The 19,689-nt window shown below is 39.7% G+C and overlaps 1 protein-coding gene and 1 long non-coding RNA gene across 2 annotated transcripts; one reads left to right on the plus strand and one right to left on the minus strand.

The window, feature by feature from the left end:
- The first annotated feature begins 952 nt into the window (after positions 1–952).
- LOC131382130 (uncharacterized) lies at positions 953–17,781 on the plus strand. The gene is made up of 3 exons (XR_009211326.1): positions 953–1,020; positions 17,143–17,198; positions 17,694–17,781. It is a non-coding gene; the product is annotated as an uncharacterized LOC131382130 (long non-coding RNA).
- Positions 2,534–16,316, minus strand: KLHL31 (kelch like family member 31). Its single transcript, XM_058432399.1, has 4 exons — positions 16,161–16,316; positions 5,755–6,959; positions 3,252–3,990; positions 2,534–2,812 (listed from the first exon to the last, which is right to left on the minus strand). The coding sequence occupies exons 2-3, from the start codon at positions 6,924–6,926 to the stop codon at positions 3,258–3,260; spliced, it is 1,905 nt and encodes a 634-aa protein (XP_058288382.1). The 5' UTR covers positions 6,927–6,959; positions 16,161–16,316; the 3' UTR covers positions 2,534–2,812; positions 3,252–3,257.
- Positions 17,782–19,689: the final 1,908 nt, after the last annotated feature.

Consider the following 19,689-nt stretch of genomic DNA (forward strand, 5'->3'; position numbering starts at 1 on the left):
TTGGTTGTAACTAAGGGAAAAAGTTAATGAGGTGATTTTAGTTTATTTTGTCTAGTAACTTGGATGAGTTCTGAAGACGCTTGGACAGGATAACCAGCAAAAAAAAAAAAAAACATTAAAAAATTGACCTTTTAGAACGTACATATTTCCAGGTAAACCTCTATTTACATGTGTATGTGTAAAATACACTTACTACAACTGCTGCTGTACCTTAAATCATAGAACCATTCAGTACTCGCTTCCTTATGACATCAATTATACCTCCTCACTCATAACACATCACTACCATCTAATCATGTTTTAAAATTATACGAATCTGTACCATCACTGACCTTCTATTCAAAACCATTCTTACAACATAGGAAGTAAAAATAAAATTCATTCAATGCACTGAAAGCAACTAATGCATCAGGGATGACAACTTGGCACCAAGAACCTAACTAAAAACGGACAAACTATGTTAAACTTTGGCTTCCTGGAGACTTTCTCATCAGGTCTCTGGCCCATTTAGAAAAAGAGAGCTTGAATTTTATTATTTCAGCTGCTGGGTAACAGGCAATTTCTCTGATACATTGAACTGATGCTTTTATTTGATCACAGGACTCAGCCGTTAGAAAAATAACAAGTCATTTTCTTTAATAAAAAATAAAAGGAAGTATATGGTTGGGTCCTAAGACTCTGGAGAGTAATTGAATGTAAGCTTAAAACATACTAAATATTTTCCACTTGGGAAATCTGGAGAAACTAGGTTTCTAGGAGCAACTGCTTCAACAGTTGGTTTAAAGAAAGTGTTTTGCTTACACATGAAAGTGGACACACATTATTTTGATTCTGCATACTTTTATGTCTTTCAGTTGGCTATGCAAGATGTTCCAGGATATGAAACTTTCACCGACCCTTACATTCCATACTCCTCACCAATGTGGTATGTCAGAAATTCCGACATTCCAAATTCATATTGGTCTTTATTTTCCTAACAGTTGAAGCAGAAGATAGAACAACAACGCACCCAAGAGTCTGGTAAGCTCAAATATGTGGATTTTCTGAGTCTTCAGATAAACAATGCAGAAAATAAGTTAAATAGTAATTTTAAATGATTTATCCAGCTCTAACATGTCTCCAGTTTCATCTCTAGAAAGCCACTGCCAAGTTTTTGCACAACCTATTTTATCAAGCTTTGATAGATGAAAAATCCTCTAGTTTCAGTATCTCTTCTCATTATTCCATCATGTAATGTTACAATTGATTGATTCTCATTTCATTTCAAGCCCTAGGTCCTCCTCTTCATACAATACTTCTAAGATGTCAATGGGAACACATCTATTAGTGTGCATCAAGGAATTACATCTATTCACTCACTTATGATCTGTAACCCACAATAAAACACCCTTTTCGCTAAAAATTAACCATATACTGTAGGCTTCTTAGTTGTATGAGTGTGTGTGTATACACATACACATACACCAAGGTAATATACCATATCCACATATACCAAGGTAAAAGATTCTTTGTGTGGGATAACGAAACAGCCCAGTGCTTTTACGTTAATAATATCTTGTTCTTAATTTACAGCATTTGTAGCCCTTACCTGAGTGTTATCATTAAATACCCAGAGATTGAAATTTCATAAGGGGCAATGATATAAAATTGTTCCACAAAGTGTACTATGTGAACCATTTTTCACAGTTCAAATAACATGTTTTAGAAATAAATATCATAACTAGCAATAACCTATCTACACAAGGTGGAGAGGATGAGATTAACAAAAACCAAATTATATTTCCATATATCTCATGTTCAATTCCTAAATAGCTTGTTTTAGTTTTCAAAATCCAATTGCACATAACCCATAATTGATAGGCCACTTCCTCTCCAAAACAAATATACTGTCAAAGAATAAAGTGATAAATTATAAAAAAGGAAAATATGTATCATTCACTACAGTCATTCCCTTTCCCCAAAACTCGGCAAACATATAAGAAAAATGCTATCAAGTGGGTATACTTTGATTATAAATCCAAAGCTTATTTGGAGCAGATGAGATTAATAAAAATAGGACAGAATGAGTATATATTTTTATATATGTGAGATGATTGTTTGATTTTTACTTAAGAAATCAGGAGGATCCATATTAAATGCAAAACAGTGGCATTTATCAACAGGAGAACCCATTCATCCAGTTACTGCCAAATCTACAAATTCCAAATGTTTCTTTCATTCTTATCATATAAAAGATTGGGGCAAATAAAATTATTGTTATTGGTTGTATAAACTTCAAGCTCTCTAAGCTTAAGGCTAATGGTCCTTAGGGACATAGTTTTATTTGGTGATCTTCGCAGAGTGTACATTAGGGCCAAGGCTGCCTTTAACCAGGTTTGTGTAGTTTTTAGGTGACGGTAAGCCTCCCAGGGTACGTGAAATTCTTCTTTAATAGAGGACAAGGGATAAAATGCAAATCCTTCTGGTTGAAACAACCAAATGACTTAAATTTATGCTATAAATTAAATGACTCATATCAATTACTTCATTGAGAGCATGATTTTATGGTAGAAAATAAACAGGGGCTGAGGCATGGAGGAAGAGGAATGTCCACTAATACAAAGGTTATCAACTTTAGGGTCCCTGTTCCTTTCGGTCAGATCTTGTTTTAAGCTTTATTACGTTGTCATGGGATATCTTTCAAAATCATTTCCTCAATCACATGGGGGGGGGGAAATTGCGTTGAAATACAGAATTAAATCTTAAGTCTTTATTGGAGATCGACAATTTCCATTTTTAAATAAATAAAATCTATATGAATATCTTCAACTTCCTAAAGAAAAAAGAGAGAGAGGAAAATAAACTTTTGAACATGAAATCACTTACATAAATCTCAAGTGTACTAACGTGTAGAGGAAAAAATCTCAAATGTGGGTGTAACCGCTATACATTTAGGAAACATGAAGCCTTGGGAGAGTGCCTTTAACGAATTCCGTCTGCCACCCAGTGGCCACTGAAATAAATTGTTTCTTCTGTTGGCCATGGCCCTGTATTTTGCTAAAAAAAAAAAAAAAAAAAAAAAAAAAAAAAAAAAAAAAGACAGAGGTAGATTATGCCATACCAGGAATTTAAAGCCATCAGGACATGTGCCTCGACATATTTTACAATACAATCAGTGTAGTAAATGTTACATATTTTCCTTTTCGAGAACTGAGGTTAACCACGTGGCTCTATGAATAAATCAGGTGTTCTTCCTGCGTCCCTGCATCTACCTGGGCTCAGATACTGACTGGCACAGAAGATACCGAACTGGCCCGGGATTCCCGAGTCACGTTGTTGGGCATCGAGAGGGTGCAGCAGGACACGCCGACAGTGGCCTCGGGTAGCTCGTCGTCCTCTGTCCACTCGTTGAGCTCGGGGCTGAAGCACTGGATGCACTTCTTGTACTTCTTCTCGCCCTCGTTCCAGCCCCCCACCAGGTAGGCGCGGCCGTGCAGCGCCGAGACGCCCGCCGTGCTCACTCCCACCTGCAGCGGCGCCGCGTAGCTCCACTGGCCGGTCGCGGGGCTGTAGCACTCCACGGTGAGCACGTCCACGCGCTCCCCGCGCGGCCCCAGCTGGCTGCCGCCCATCACGTACACTCTGTCGCTCAGCGTGACCGCGCAGTGCCAGCCCCGGGGTGTGCTCAGGTTCGGCAGCTCCTGCCACGAGTCGCTGGCCGGGTCGTAGGCGCACACAGAGCGCGAGTAGGCGTTGGCGATGTAGCCTCCGGTCACCAGCACGCGGCCTTCGGCGACCGCGCTGGCGTGGCAGCAGCGCGCCACCTCCAGGGGCGTCTTCGGCTGCCACTGATTGGTGGAGGGCACGTAGCACTCCAGCGAGGCCAGGCTTCCTTCTGCGTTGCGGCCGCCTGCGGCGTACAGGAGCCCGTTGAACACGCTCAGGCTGAAGTGCGTGCGCTTCTGGTTCATGTTGGCCAGGTGTATCCAGGTGTTGAAGCGGGGATCGTATCTGGAAATGATAGAGAAGGTGTGACAGCTTTGTCAGCGGCAGCTGGGGACCCCATGTTACTTTGCAAATCATGAGTGGGAAGCCTGACACTACCCCTGCAAGGAGGCGAGGGACCTGGCCCAGCTCCACACCTGGAGGCTGGAGTTTCTCTCTCAGCCAGTAAAAATGTGTGACACTTGAAAAAGACAAAGCAGGCATTGACTACCCCTCGCCCCCGCCTCTTCTCCGTTTATAAGCACTCCCTTTATGGGGCCACTTGGAGAAGAGCCCACAGAGACTGAGCTTTCAGTCCCCCTTTCCTCCATATTCAAATATCTATCATCCAGTGGGATTTATGAGATGTGCACATGGTGGAGGCTGGGCATTTGTGGCGATCAGAGGAGTGGCGATCAGAGGAGGGCATCGCCATGTTAAAGTCAATTCTGCACATCTTCTAATGCCAACCATTCCTAGCTCCTTCTCACTGTTTAAGATACGAATTGACTGATTGGATTTCTCCATTTCTCACAAACCCCTTATTCCTACACCTCTCTTGGCCATTGCGACAGTATAGCCAAGCCACTCAGCAAAGTCTTCTCTTGTCCGTTAGACTGAGACCAATGGAACTCATGTCTAAAAGCATCCACAAAGGCTTAACTTTGGGTACTCTTCTATTTTCCAGCACTTGTCAGTAGAGAAGACTTTTTAGTTTAGGGGTAAATATATATATATTTTCAGTGCTCGGAACTATCCATGTATAAGCAGTGAAATCAATACCTCAAAAAGCGACTTGAGTACTAAAAGGTGTCTTTTCAGCAGGATGAAAATAAGCATAGTGAACTGATGCTTTCCTGTTGACGTAGTTCAGAAGTATTGTAAATACAGAACTCACTCCTTCAGTCTGATGTTCATCTTTGTCTCATTTAACTCCCAAATTAAACTCAACTATAGTTACAAATCAAACACTAAAAATCAGTTAATTGTGTTCTTTTAAATGCTTACACACATAATGGAATAATAAAGAATATTTTTCATGAAATACTACACAAATTTTCAGGTCTTGCTCATTAGTTATGTTTGACTTTATATTACTACCATGATATAAGCAGCATTTTCTGAACATTTCATATGAATGGAAGTTTAGTTTTTAATCATAAATATATAAAATAATATGGCATTTGAATTCCATTTTTCTGAAGGATGTGTTTTACTCTTTTACTCTTTTCCGCATGTGTCAAAAATACTGACACATTTTCTGTTATTCGGTTTTCAAATAAGTATTTCAAATTAATTAGCTGCCACATTTTTAATGATCTCATTCTATTTGCCAATTATGAATTCGACAGTTGTCAGTAGCAGCCACTTAAAATACATTTTGTATTATTCTATTCTTTCTTACTACTTAGTGTTAAAAACTGAATTTGTACCTAATTTCTATCAAAAGTCAGTGTATTGTGAAGAGTACCCAACTAGAAATGAGTAAATGTGAATTGCCTCTTACTGGTGTTATAACTTCTCTGGGTATCAGGTTTCTCGTATGTAAAATCAGAATAATTATATCTTCCCCACCCACCTCACAGGCTTGTTTCAGAAATCTATAGCAAAATATAAATGAATGCACTTTATATAATATAAAGTGCTGAACATATGTAAGGTGGCATTATTATTATTTTTGATTTACTAAGCCAATGGACTAAGTTAATAAGCAAGATTAATTTACTTCTATGTTAGGGCTATTTCCCTATAATATTGAGCCATTTCAGTTCCTAATAAAAGATCAAGTACCTGCAGAAATTGCTGACTGCATGCTTGGCTTGATTTCTTGCATCATTCTGGTCTTCACCACCGGCTACATAAAGAAATCCATCCATCACAGCCACACACTGATTAAAACTTTTGGCTGGCATTTCCGTAAGCTTGCTCCATCCATTTTCAGGGTCTCTATACAAGATGTCTCTGCTAAGGGACTTCTCAGTAAGGCCTGGGCGTCCCCCAACAGTGACGAGGACTCGGCAGCCGCCTCGGATTCTTGTTCGCCTAGATTGCAATGTGTTTTGATGATATGGAAGCAAGTGGTAGTTCATAGCATCTACGAGAAGTCTGTGACAATCAGCATCTTGCATCATTCTTGGTACGGATTGAACATAATTGACCAGGTCTTGTGCAGAGATGGTACCAAAGCGAATATTGCTCAAAAGATCTGCAGCGTATTTTACTCTCTTTTGGTCAAATTCTAACCATTTCATTGCGATCTGGAATGCTACTATCTCAGAAGGCAACTGTAAGTCATCATCTATAAGAAGTTCATTAATTTGTTCAAATGTAAGTTTCATAAACTGATCCGATTCTGCAAATTCAAGGAAGTTATCCCGAATAAATTTCTGGGCTGCTGCTTTTGCATTTTTTAGGGAGTATGTTTCAGCAATATTAACAACATACATGCAATTCTCAACACTCATCTCCTGTATCAGAAAATCACTGCACATCTTTACAAGAGTATGGATCTGAAGATAAACAGCGGCAGAAATAATGCTTCCTATTGTATACAAGGAGAGAGTGAGCTTTCCAGTGTAGGCATATGCAATGACAGTGGCCAGGCCTAGTGGTGAGATATCATTGAGATCCACTCTCTGAGTTGACGGGTCTTTTTTTAGAATGTTGTAAAAATACTCACTGCATGAAGCCATCACTGACTTATGAACATCAAAGGATTTGGTTTTGGTACCAATGACTAAGTCACATAGGAAGTTCTCCTGCCGCATTTTACTTAAACCTTCCAAGAGGTTGGGGCCATAAGAAGCATCTGTTAGTTCAGAAGAAATGCAGCTAAGGCCATTGCCTCCCTCTAGGAGCCCATTCAAAGCATTCAGTTTGTTTAGGGGGCTATCTTCTACGATTATAGTCATCTCATTGATATCTGCTTTGTTCTTTTTGACAATCTTCTTTTTGGGTGCCATGTTGGCAAATACACTGTCACAGGCAAGAGCTTGCTAAAAAGAGAGAAAAAAAAGCATGGTTTTGTTTTAATTGTGCTTTAGACTTTGAAACACTACATTGAGAAACTTTTTCATAAGATAATAGTTTTCGTGGCATAAAATAGATTAATTTTTAAAATAGGTTTAAAGACATATTAAACTAGATGCACATTTTATGAATTAAATATCTAAGTAACATACACACATACACAAACTTATATAAGACCAGAACAAGCTAGGGATCTTGTTTTTGTTTTTGTTTTTATAACTTAGGTTAGGGAAGGCCCTTCTCAGCTGACACAAAATCCAGAAGCCATAAAAGAAAAGACTGAAATATCAGAATATAGAAAAATAAAAATCATGAAACAAAACTGACTCCTTAAAAGGCAAGCAACAGACTGGAAAAACAAGTATTTTTAACTTTTTTTTTTTTTTTTTGAGATAGGGTCTCATTCTATCACCCAGGCTAGAGTGTAGTGGTGTGATTTTGGCTCACTGCAGCCTTGACTTCCAGGACTCAAGCAGTCCTCCCACCTCAGCCTCCTGAATAGCTGGGGCTACAGGTGCGTGACATTATGCCTGTCTACTTTTTTTGCATTTTTTGAAAAGAATGGGTTTCACCATGTTGCCCAGGCTGGTCTCAAACTCCTGGGCTCAAGCAATCTACCTGTCTTGGCCTCCCAAAAGTGCTAGGATTACAGGCATGAGCCACCTTGCCCAGCCTAATCTGATGATTTCTTTGGTGCAAATACTCTCATCATGGCTGATTTCAAGCTATCAACTGCTTAACAATCGGCTTGCCAAATTTCTGAAAATTCAACCATCAGCTCTTGTGAGCCAGTGCAAGCCAGCTCCAACATAACACTATAGAAAACTTATATCAAACAGCTTTATGCTAATTATTCAACAATTTTCTCTTTTCACTAGTAGTAATTCATGTACATTTTTCCATAGCACAGTATATGTATAAATCCACCTCATTCCTTATAATCAGTGCATAGTAACACATAGTAAGGGTGTATCATACATTGTTCAACTATTATCCTGTTGATAAGCATTTATGTATTTAGGTGGTTTACAATTTTTTGTTGTTTTGTGCGTGAGTGTGTGTGTGTGTGTGTGTCTGTGTGTGTGTGAAATCCCATTGTAATTTCGTCCTGAGGGGTAAAACTCAGCTTTGGCTCTCCTTGAAGGGTTTTCAACTTGATGGGTCATGTATGTGTTAAAGTAATTTTGCAGCCCTTCTATTGTATTTGCTGCTGTTCCTATCCATGCAGAAGAAGAGTAGCAGGTAGGCAGAAAATAGAGATGGTTTATTTCTTTTCCAGTGCTTTTGTTTCCTTCTTTAAGCTCCAATTATCATATTCACATTTATATTTTTTACAAGACTGTAGCACATATATCCTTCTCATTCTTTTTTTTTGCAAACAATGCAAAATGCATCCTTACCTTGTGAAAATAGATTATGAACCCTCTATCATTTCAATGCTCAAATGCATTAACTTATGTGTTGAGTGCCTCTTTGTTGGATTTTCTGGGAGAAACTTTTGAATATTTGTCAGCAAGCAGTTATCAGATATCCATCTTGGTGTGGGCAGCACAGTGCTGGGAATGATGGAGCAGTACAAGATGTAATTTATATTAGAGAGACAAGACATGGCAAATGCAAAATATCAATAAGGAGCTAGGTTAGCACAACAGAGTAAACTTTGGGGGGAAAGTCCTGTCTGTGTTCCTGGAAGAACTCCTGTGGCCATTTTTTTTTATTCATATAGATACAGGGCTTGTAAATGCTTATTGTTTTAGAGGAAATCCGGAGCCTGGGGAGTAATCTGAGTGCCTCAGACTGAAATTCTAAATATTCTGTTATCCATCATTAAGATGTTGTTCCATAAGTAGCATGTAAGGGTGATATTTAAAATATTAATTACTGACAAAACAGGTGATCAACTAACCAGAATGGATTCAGGCCACAGTGCTGGACCTGGGTCCCAGCAGTCCCCCTAAGGTACACTGTGTAATTCTTCAGTTACTAGATAATAGACCCAGGAGAGGGTGAAAGGGTGGGAGGGACTCAGAGAAGCTCAGGGCAGTAGCTATTTGATTATTTCAATTTGTTTGATATACATATAATATTTACAGAGGGATCTTAGTATTTTAGCATACTTTCTGATCCAAACAGAATTAAATTAGAAATTAATAACAATAAGCTATCTAGGAAAACCATTTAATTTTCAATACTTGAAAATTAAACAGTTCCTTTTAAATTATCCATGAGTCAGAAAAGAAACCACAGGAGAAATTTTGATAATATTTCAAATAGGATGACAATGAAAATATAACATAAATACCAATTTGACTACTTATCTACCGTGTGACTTTTGGTAGATTACCTAGCCTCTTACAGTCTCCATTGACTTATTTCTTAAGAGAAGATAATAACAGTGCCTGCCTCTAGGGTTGTCAATGAAGTCTAATGAGGAAATGTCTGTAACAGCATTTTGCAGAGCACCTGACAAAAAGTGAATGTTCAAAAAAATTTGAACCATTTTCGTGACAAGAAATAGCCTTTGTTAGTTGTCTTTGTGAATAGAGAAAGGAGCCTGTTTAAGCTTTAGAATGAAGTGAATCAGAGAAAGCCACCACATCGTGGACAAACAGTCACGAGGTGCAGGAGGCAATATGGGAGAGTCACATAGTGACTCAGAAAAGAAGTGGCGAACAGCAACCAAGGGAGGATTTCTGGAACGTGTAAATATTTCTATGAGATTTTTAAAAAACGCCAGGAGAGAAAAGGAATACATGCAAATACAGAGCCTGAGAAACAGATTATTTTTATTTTGATAGGTAGGGCTAACCCCGAAAGTTCAGAAAACTTGGGGCATTTGGTTATAGGTTAGGTGAGCAAAACAACAGAGTACATGGAACAGATTGTGTGTCTGGATTTAAGGATTCAAATAAAAAGGACTATTGTGGTGGGGTGGTGTTAGAGTGGGAGGTTTTGCAGATAACACGAATCCTGTTGGGTCTTGGTAACTGAAGGGTCTTAAATAGCAGCATGTACAGGAGGGAGAAGGTTATTAGAAGTAGAAGAAATGTTTCAAGTTGAAGCAGGGAGGCGTGACTCAGCCTGTCACATGCATTCAGAGATGGCTGAGGTCATGAGGGAGACAGGTGGGCAGGTAACATTCGGTCAATACACACAGGAGGTTGGATGCCAGGAAGGCTTGAACATGATAAATTCATATGCAGTCTAGAAGGACTAAGAAATCTCCAGGAAGAGAGAGTGCAACTTGAGGCTAGACGAAATAGTGAAATCAGTAAAAGCTCTCTCTCTCCATTTTCTTTCTCTTACTTCCTATTGATGGCTTCTCTTTCCTCCATTGCCTGACCTTCATGCTGCTCCTGGTGTTCCCGCTGTTGACTCAGCCCTGGCCTGTTCCACTCATGGGAACTTCCATGCCCTTCTTTTTCTTTATATTCTCTTGCCCTTGTCCTATTTCTGTAAGACCCCTCTGGGTGACACATTAGCTAGTCTGACAAACGAATCCAAGCTAACCAGTTAATGGGCAGATCTACTCTTTTTCCCAGATATACATGGTTTTTGTTTTGTAAATAAGTGTCCTTCTATGACTCACATACAAATTTCTATCAGAGTAGCCTTTGTAGAATACATACATTTATATATGTGTATATATATGTACACATATATGTATATATGTACATATATGTGTGTATATATGTACATATATATGTGTGTATATATGTACATATATATATATATATATACTGACTTGCTGAATATGCCACGTGCATTTCAGAAGAATTTGTATTCTACAATTGTTGGGTGTAATGTTCTATAAATATCAATTAAATCAGGGCAATTGATAATGTTGTTCAGGTAATCTATAACATTACTGAAAACTTACAGATAGATACACATGTGCAAACACATATGTATTTATATATATTTTTTAATTAAAAGGAGGCTTTTAAAGGCTGTGAAATCACTCTTTAGAGGTAACTGCCTTATTTAGCTCTCTCCAAAATGGGGAGAAGGAGAGGAACAGGCAGGAGACCATTTAAGAAACTTGAAGTCAGGCTGGGTGCCATGGCTCAATCCTGTAATCCCAGCACTTTGGGAGGCCAAGGCGGGTGGATCACCTGAGGCCAGGAGTTCAAGACCAGCCTGGCCAACATGGCGAAACCCTGTCTCTAGCAAAAATACAAAAATTAGCTGGATGTGGTGGCACACACCTATAATCCCAGCTACTCAGGAGGCTAAGCCAGGAGAATCGCTTGAACCTGGGAGACAACAGAGGTTGCAGTGAGCTGATATTGCACCACTGCCCTCCAGCCTGGGCAACAAAGCGAGACTCTGTTTCAAGAAAAGAAAAGAAACCGTTGAAATCAAAGCCTGCAAACAACTTTCTTGTGGCCAGATTTTCGTATATATACTCATAAATTCAGTCTTTCTTTAGAGCTATCATGACATCTCATTGCCGGGTCTGCGACTCATAGGTAAGGCTGTCCATCCACCCACCCAAGTGTTCTCAGTCTGTGCCATGTTCCTCCAATAAGGACACTGCTGCAGATCCTTCAGAGGAACCTGAGGATCAGGATCATTGCTTTGAAGCTGAGCAAAGCTCTGATGTTGACTTCAGGGCTGCAGAGTTGTTCACTTGTTCCTATGTCCTAATAAATGCTCTGCCTGTGGCGCTGCTCCTGCATCTCCCAAAGCCACTGCTTTTCTCAACTTGAGGAGAACTGTAGTCTAGTAAGAATCAATAAGCCGCATCTTATGCTCCAGGCCCTGTTACAGAAAAGACTAGCTCCCTCTTTATGGGGGATCAGAACCCAGAGGCTATGTTGTCATGGGGCATACAGGAAAGGCTTCAACAAACTCTCCAGGCCCCTCACATTGGAGCCTTTCCGGGTACAGACACAAGGTACATCACACTGGGTGCAAACAAACACACGCCCACCTAGACACACAGCATGCCACTTGACCAACCAGGATTTTTCCACAATCATGTTTAAGTTAAGAGCAAGGGCAATCTTTAAGGAAAGAAGTTATAAAAGGCCAGCAAAGTAATATATATGTACAGGAAAGGAAAGTGGAACAATTTAATTCACTTCAATTTACTAATTTGGTCATAGTGCTGGGCTTTGAGGCTGATGGTATGGGCTAACAGAAGATGACTGGAAAAAAACTGAGTATTTTTAAAAATATATTATCCAGTAACCAGGTCACCTACTAACATGTAGTCAGAGCAGTTCGTACAGGAACTTTCACTGTTTTCTTCTACAATGATACAAATAAATGTTCACTGTGCACTCCTAGGTCATCATCAGTGATAGTCACAGTGACAGTCAAAATGTGGCTGTGAGAAAGAGGTGTTACAAAATGAGTTACATATATGTGTTCATATATAGAGTATAACCTACATGCTGAGCAATACATTTTGAAAACATTCCATTCTTTTTGATTCAATTAATATTTTAACTTTGCAAAGTTGGGTGAGGGTTTTACTTACTCTCCCTCTTTTTTTTTTTTTAAAGCTCTCTCTCTCTTTTTTCTTTTTAACAGAGTGAATGTCTTCTTGTCAGCTGCTCAGGGCATCCCCAAGCTTGGTAGCCAGGGCCCAAGCTCGGTAGCCAGGGCCATCAGCCAGGATATTATTAGTATACCCTAGGGAGGGCTTTGACTCGGGTTATGGTCTGCATGGCAACGCATGCGTCTTTGTTAAGCTGCCGTGGCTAGGAGAGTGTGAAGGCTGTTTCTCCATTTTTCCTAAACCACAGCAGGCTTGGTTCTCCCTGGCTGCCTAAGGGGGGCTCTAATATGTTGCTTTTGGGGATCAAAGGAAGGAAGAACTTTACAAGCTTCCACCAGGACTGTTGGTGGCTTGCACTTTTCACACTGTTCCTACCAGTAGGAATTCTGGAAGGAGGAGCAGGTTTAGCCACAGCAGCTGAGGTTGTGTAATGGGATGAACAGCTATTTGGAGGCACTGCCAGTCCCTTCCCTTTTTGGGTCAAAGAAAAGATTTTGCACAGGATGCAGAGGGTTGTAGAAGGGTCCCTATGCTACTGGAGCTATCCTTTCATTCTGTGGAGGAAGCCCAGAGAATTCACCTTTCCTGGCTATGGACTCCACAGCCTCCTCTCCCTCTGCTCTATCTGCTATCATGTAGAGCAACCTCTTGACTACCCTGGAAGAGCTGCCCATTAGAAACTGGGCAGAGGGTAACAGAGACGCAATTCCACACTCCCCTCCCCATGCCCACTGCAGATCCTGGCTCTTGGGCCATTTCTAGTGCCATGTATTCAACACCTGATAAGCAGCTGGGCAGAGTTACGTAAATCATTACATTTTTCATTATCTTTTGTATTTGCCAAATTTAAGTATATTAATTCTTAAATATACATCACCAAGCAGGAATCTGTTTTATGTATTTAATGTAAATGGATACCTCCATTTTCAGCTAAAAAAAACAGCTATACAGCTAGCATTTATTAATCGAGAGTGTAGTATATGCTGGGGCCCTGGGTTAAGTACTTTACATCATTTTAGTTTTTAAATTTGAATATTACAGATATCCTAAAAGGTAGGTTATATTATGTTCATTTTACAAATGAAGAAATTAAGAATCAGAAAGAGTAAAAAAAAAACTTGTCTAATATCACATAAGCAAGTGTGCAGTGTGTGCTGGGGCAAAAATTCAAACCCATGGAAACCCTGGGCCCCTATATTGTCTTCTTTAAATCCAGGGTAGGGTAAAAACTGTAGTAGGTTAAAAGTTAGCTTTTTCCAACATGGGACGATAAAGACAGTGCAAGGTATAGCTGGTGTTTATAAATTTTAAATTTTGATATAGAGAACATGAAATGGTTCGTTCTGTTTCCAAATACTGGAATAAAAGAGTTACCTTTTTGAATGTAAAATAAATTTGTTTGGGGACACATCAGTCCTGTGGATTTCTTTAACCTATTAAGGGTAGTAAGAATGTGAAAATCCAATAGGTTAGGTAAGCCAAATAAATAGGGACAAGGAGGGCTTGCATGAATCTGTTTATCAGATAATCAAGCACTTCCTTTAGAAGTATTAGATTGAATATGAAATTATCATTTTTTGTTTAAAAGCAAATACTTTCAATTTCATATGGTTCAACTTAGCTAGAGGCTGTGCCTAACTTTTGTCTATAAAGTATACAGACTCTGTGCACAAAGTTAACTACAATTCTATTCTCTAAGTCTGTATATAGGACACAAGGACGCAGTACAAAAGTTCTTGTTTGGGTTTTGTTGAAAACTTTAGTAAACTGGCTCTTTTTCTTTCCTAGTATTTTGTGTGTTGGAGGGAGAGGAGGTTAGAAATTGAGTTTTAAGACTGATGCCTTTTTGATTATCACAGAACTGAAAATTGGGTTTTGGTGTTCATTCTGCTCTAACCACTTGATAGACCTATGGCAGAACGTCCAACCTATCAGGATTTCAGTTCAATCATCTGTCAAACCAGGAGATGCATTACTTTTGCTTCTATAATTTTGCAGAGAGTTATGAATACACAACTGACTTTTGCTGTCAGAATTGTCAAAATCTGTTCCTACATTAAATCTCCCTTTAATATGGCCTTCCATATCTCTAGAATCTACTCATTATCAGATAGGGATGAACCAACTGAGACAAGGTTTCTTTACATGGGATCTATATGTAAAACAGCTAGACTTAGCAAATAAAAATACAAGATGTCAAGTTGCATTTGCATTTCAGATAAACTATGAATCATATTTTAGTATAAGTATGTCCCAGGCAGTGTTGGGGACATACTTATGCTAAAAGTTGATTTGTAGCTTACCTGAAATTCAAATGTAGCTGGATGACCTGACTTGTATCTGGCATTCCTGATCAGGGTTGGGTATCAGGTGAGTCCATGAGTCCTGTGGAATAGTCTGAAACATACTGTGTGCATGTGCTTATATGTACTTTCCACACACTGGGCTCAGCGTTTTCATGAGATCCATAACCCGAAATAGATCCAAAATGACTGGACTGAGAATAATGATGCCAAGCAATGTTACATAATTGGACCCTTGTCTGTAAGTGGGCAAGTCCATGTGGAAGTATTGCACTTAAATTCTTCCTGGCCCCAGCTGATCCCAGATGAAGGCCCCCAGAACTGGTTATAGAAAAGGGTTGTTACTTCATATTTGAGAACATTTTCCTTCCCACTGCCCTGCACCCATGCTTCCTGGGAGAGAGTCCACAGCAGGGTAAGCTGAAAAGCCATGTGTGCTAAAGTGTCACTGTCACTCTCATGCCAGTATGAACTGGGATCCCAGAATGTCTTTTTGCCAAAGGGGCGAATCAGCTGCTCCCGCTCCCTGTCCTGGCCACATTCCTATCGCTGCATCTGTCGGGGCTCATCAGCCCTACCTCCAGGAATAGAAACCCTCCCGGCTTCTGTCGCTTGCCATTTTAAGTCCATCCTCGGGGTGGGGTATGGGGGGGTGGTTTCCACTTCACCATTACACTTCCAACATGATTTTTAATATAAAATATGTGTCAGCATAATGATATGTGCACATTTAAGACAAAAACCTATTTTTAAGCCAAATAACAATTTTTTTTTTGGAAGGATATTTTGTCAATAGGTTTTTTTGTCCTATTTTTCAATTTTTGTCTCCATTTTGTCAATAGGTTATATTTCCGGGAATTCAGAGTTGTCTGATTTTTGTACTACAGATTTAGTTAAAACTGGTAACATTTTATCCAAACTGATCAGTAACAAATGTTAAAATGATTCTTGATAAAAATAAAGGTAGAATTCTAAACTTTGTGAACAAAGCCTAAGAATTTTCTCTCCTTCTCCTTCTCTATAAAGTAGTGAGAGAAAAATATATCTTAAGCTTTAGAGATTTAGAATTTTTGTTAGAAATTACAGGTGGTTTTACATTTGTAGGGCATCACTGTCATGCATTTCTGTTACTGTGACATTCTCCTAACACATTACATTTCTCAGATTTCAAAAAAATGTTTTCTGTCTCCCAACTTCAGAGTAGGGACATGAACCACCTGACCCAGCTGTAGACTCCCTTTAGTAAAATAGCTCTACAACCACGTACACTCAGCCCACCCTCTCCCACCCACACATCCACACACACTCCAGGATCTAGAAGGCAGGAATTGGTGACTCTGGTCCCAGCTCCTTACCCTCCTTGGGTGAAGTGGCAGGTCAACTTGAGATGATGAAGTTTTAGCAGGAGACTCCTCTTGGGAAGGGATCTGTGGAGACAGAGAGAGGGAGAAGGAAAATCCGGTGGGGAGCCACCAGCAGCCACCTAACAAGACCCGGCTGCAGCAATTTTTAGAGTGACCCTTTGCCGTCCCACTGGATAAGGCAGGCCGAGCCTGCGCTTTGGCCGGGAGCAGAGCAGCGAGCGCCCTCCTCTCTGTCTTTGGCCTTCAACTCTCCGGGCCAGCTGGGGGCAGGGGGCGGGGCTCCGGTTGGTGGAGAGGGGTTGGGTTTCTTGACCTGACCGGTTGTTCAAAATAAAAAAAAAAAAGGAAAGAAAAGAAAGAAAGAAAGTCAAGAGCTCAATCAACCTGTGTGAGAGGAAAGAATGTTAACTCGATGGGTGTTTAATTGTTGGAAGCAGGAATTGTAGTAGAGTAAGGAGAAGGGAAGGCTGTGGATTAAAAATTAGTTTTTGGAAAGGTAATTAGCCTGGTCACCTACGGTCTTTTGAGAAGATAGTGGTTATAAATAGCCTGTTCTTTGTAAGAGGAGCACGTATCTACCAGACATGGTACTTTCTACAGCACCTCACATGTGGTTCTAACATTATTAGGCTCATTTTATAGTTTAATAAAGTGAGGTTTATGGCCAGCGATTTTCCTGTGATCACAGAGAGGTCTGAGATTAACACACACTCTAGCACACATGCAGGTTGGGAAATATCTACTTTGGCAATACTTCATGAGAAAAAAAATTCAATGATTATAATTGACTACAAACTTTTCCTGGGCACCAAGAGTGTGAAATCGTTGCTTAAAAAGTTAACATGATATTAAGCTACAATAATAGAAAAATAGATCATGGAAAAGAAATGTTCTAATTCTTCTTCATTAGTCAGATGTGTTAAGCATCACTTTGCCATCTTGGCACTCTGAGAACTTACTCTTCATCTTACAGAGATGGCTGGAACAAAAACTTCAGAGGCGGTGCACGTTGGAAACATCTGAAGAGAAGTATGACAAAGAGAGGACTTTTAAGATAAGTGAGACTCCTGAGAGCAAGTGTTGTGGGGGCTGCTGTAGAGCAAGAGGATTCAGTCAAAATTTCTGTAGCCTAAAATGTCAAAAATTTTAATGTGCGGTAATTCCAGGGAAATACCTTAAAATAAAGAAGAAGAGTTCAGATAACAGCTGGGTTCTAATGATGAAAATGGCAGCCTTGTAAAAGAGCCAGTTCTCTATAATTAGAAGGGTGGAAGTAAAAGAAGTTGCAGGACTGGTGTGACATTGAAGGGACTCTGTCTATGGCTGGGGGCTTGCACTGCGTCATCTCTGATATCTTTCCAACTCTAAGGCTCTGATTCTATATGTACCGGTCTCCAGTTCACCTGAGACTCTCAATTCACTGGATAGCATCTGTCTATTGACTACTTCTGTTGGAATTCCCACCAATTTTTTAGTAGGAAAAACTATTTTGATTTTTTTTTAATTCTTTGCTTCTACCCATAGATCTCCAGTACAGAAAGTGCCAGGAGCAAATCAAAGAAGCTTCTACTGTGGTTTGCTTCTAAGCAATTCTACTTGGTGCCACCTCCTTGACTCAGGTAAAGGGTCAGAACCTTCCGTCTTTTGTTTGTTTGTTTGTTTTTTGTAGAGACAAGATCTCACTATGCTGTCCAAGCTGGTCTCAAATTCCTGGTCTCAAGTGATCTTTCTGCCTTGGCCTTCAATCCTGTTTTTATTGTAATAAAAGTCAGCCTATATCAGTATTTATGATAATGATGATATAATGATGGAAAGGGCCTTCAAGAAGTTGTTGGTACCAATAGTAGCATCTTCAAGGGTTCAAGACTATTAATTCCAGTTTTACTGGAACATCACTGAGATGCTCCTTTCAATATAATATAGTTTAATGTTAAGATATGAACACAAGTGGAAGAATAAAAGGCAAAAATGGAAAATCTAAGACACTTTAAAAATCATTTTCAGAGTAGCTACTCTATGTAACCATTCAACTACTGCTATGGTAGGTACACTGGAAACAAAGCATGGAACAGTAGGTTATAGTGAATATTAAGAAACTTTGTCTTTGTCTTTAAAGCAATGAGTCTACCAATTGGGGCATATTTAATAAAAAAGAGGGTCATGATGAGATTGGCATTTTAGAATGAACATTCCATAATTTGGGGATGTAACCTTAATGGAATTTAGATTGAGCAATTATTTGTTTCTATTGCTAGTACCTGTCTCTCTTCCACCAACCTCCTGATACCCTCTGCCATAAAGCCAGCTCAAATGTAAGCTCCATGAAGGCAGGGATTTTTATCTGTCCTAACAGCAGACTTTCTCTCTTGCTGGCTTTGATGAAGCCTAGTGCCAGGTTGGAGATGCCCAAGCAAGGAACAGCCAGTTAGAAACTGAAGCCTCAGTTCAATATCCCAAAAGACAGGAATCCTGACAATCATCATTTAGTGAACCTGGAAGTCAATCCTTCCCCAGTTAAGCCTTCAGATGAGGCCCCAGCCCTGTCTAACATCTTGATTGAAGCCTTGTGAGAGAGCCTAAAGCAGAGGACCTAGGGAAGCTCTGCCGCCATCCCTGATCTCTGAATGATGAATAGATTTATTTTGTTCACACAAGATAATTTTATAAGTGTTTCCAAAAAGTATTACTGTGCCTGTTTATTCTCAGAGGCTTCTTGTTTTGTGGTATGGATTCTTCAGGGCTACGTACTAATGGACAGAAATTTACAGGTGCATTTCAGTGTGTAGAGTAGTGTAATATAAACATGATGCAAGCCACATATGTAATTTTAAATGACCTAGGGGTTACTTTTAAGAAGTAAAAAGAGGCCAGGCATGGTGGCTCACGCCTGTAATCCCAGCACTTTGGGAGGCCGAGGCAGGCAGATCACGAGGTCAGGGGTTTGAGACCAGCCTGAGCAACATGGTGAAACCCCATCTCTACTACAAATACAAAAATTAGCCAGGTGTGGTGGTGTGCGCCTGTAATCCCAGCTACTCAGGAGGCTGAGGCAGGAGAATTGCTTGAACTTGGGAGGTGGAGGTTGTAGTGTAGTGCACCACTGCACTCCAGCCTGGGCAACAGAGCGAGACTCCATCTCAAAAAAAAAAAAAAAAAAGAAGTAAAAAGAAACAGGTGACACTTATTTTAATAAAACATTTTATTGAAGTCAATATATCTATATTACTATTTTAATACATAATTCATATAAAAATTAGTAATGAGATATTTTACATTCAGAATAAGTACTACAGCTTCAAAATTTGGTCTGGCTTCTACATTTTTTAGTATATTTCAAGTGATGAAACTTGGATATTCCCTATTACAAGCACTCAATAGCCATGCCTGGCTAATATTGGAGAGTGCAGGTGTGTGGATGGTGCAAGTGTGTGAAAGGTGCAGGTGTATAAACAGTGCATGTGTGTGAATGGTGTGGGCAGTGCATGTTTTGATTGGCACAGGTGTATGGACAGTGCATGTA

This window comes from Hylobates moloch, unplaced genomic scaffold, assembly GCF_009828535.3.
Source record: "Hylobates moloch isolate HMO894 unplaced genomic scaffold, HMol_V3 SCAFFOLD_20, whole genome shotgun sequence".
In the NCBI taxonomy this organism is placed as follows: Eukaryota; Metazoa; Chordata; class Mammalia; order Primates; family Hylobatidae; genus Hylobates; species Hylobates moloch.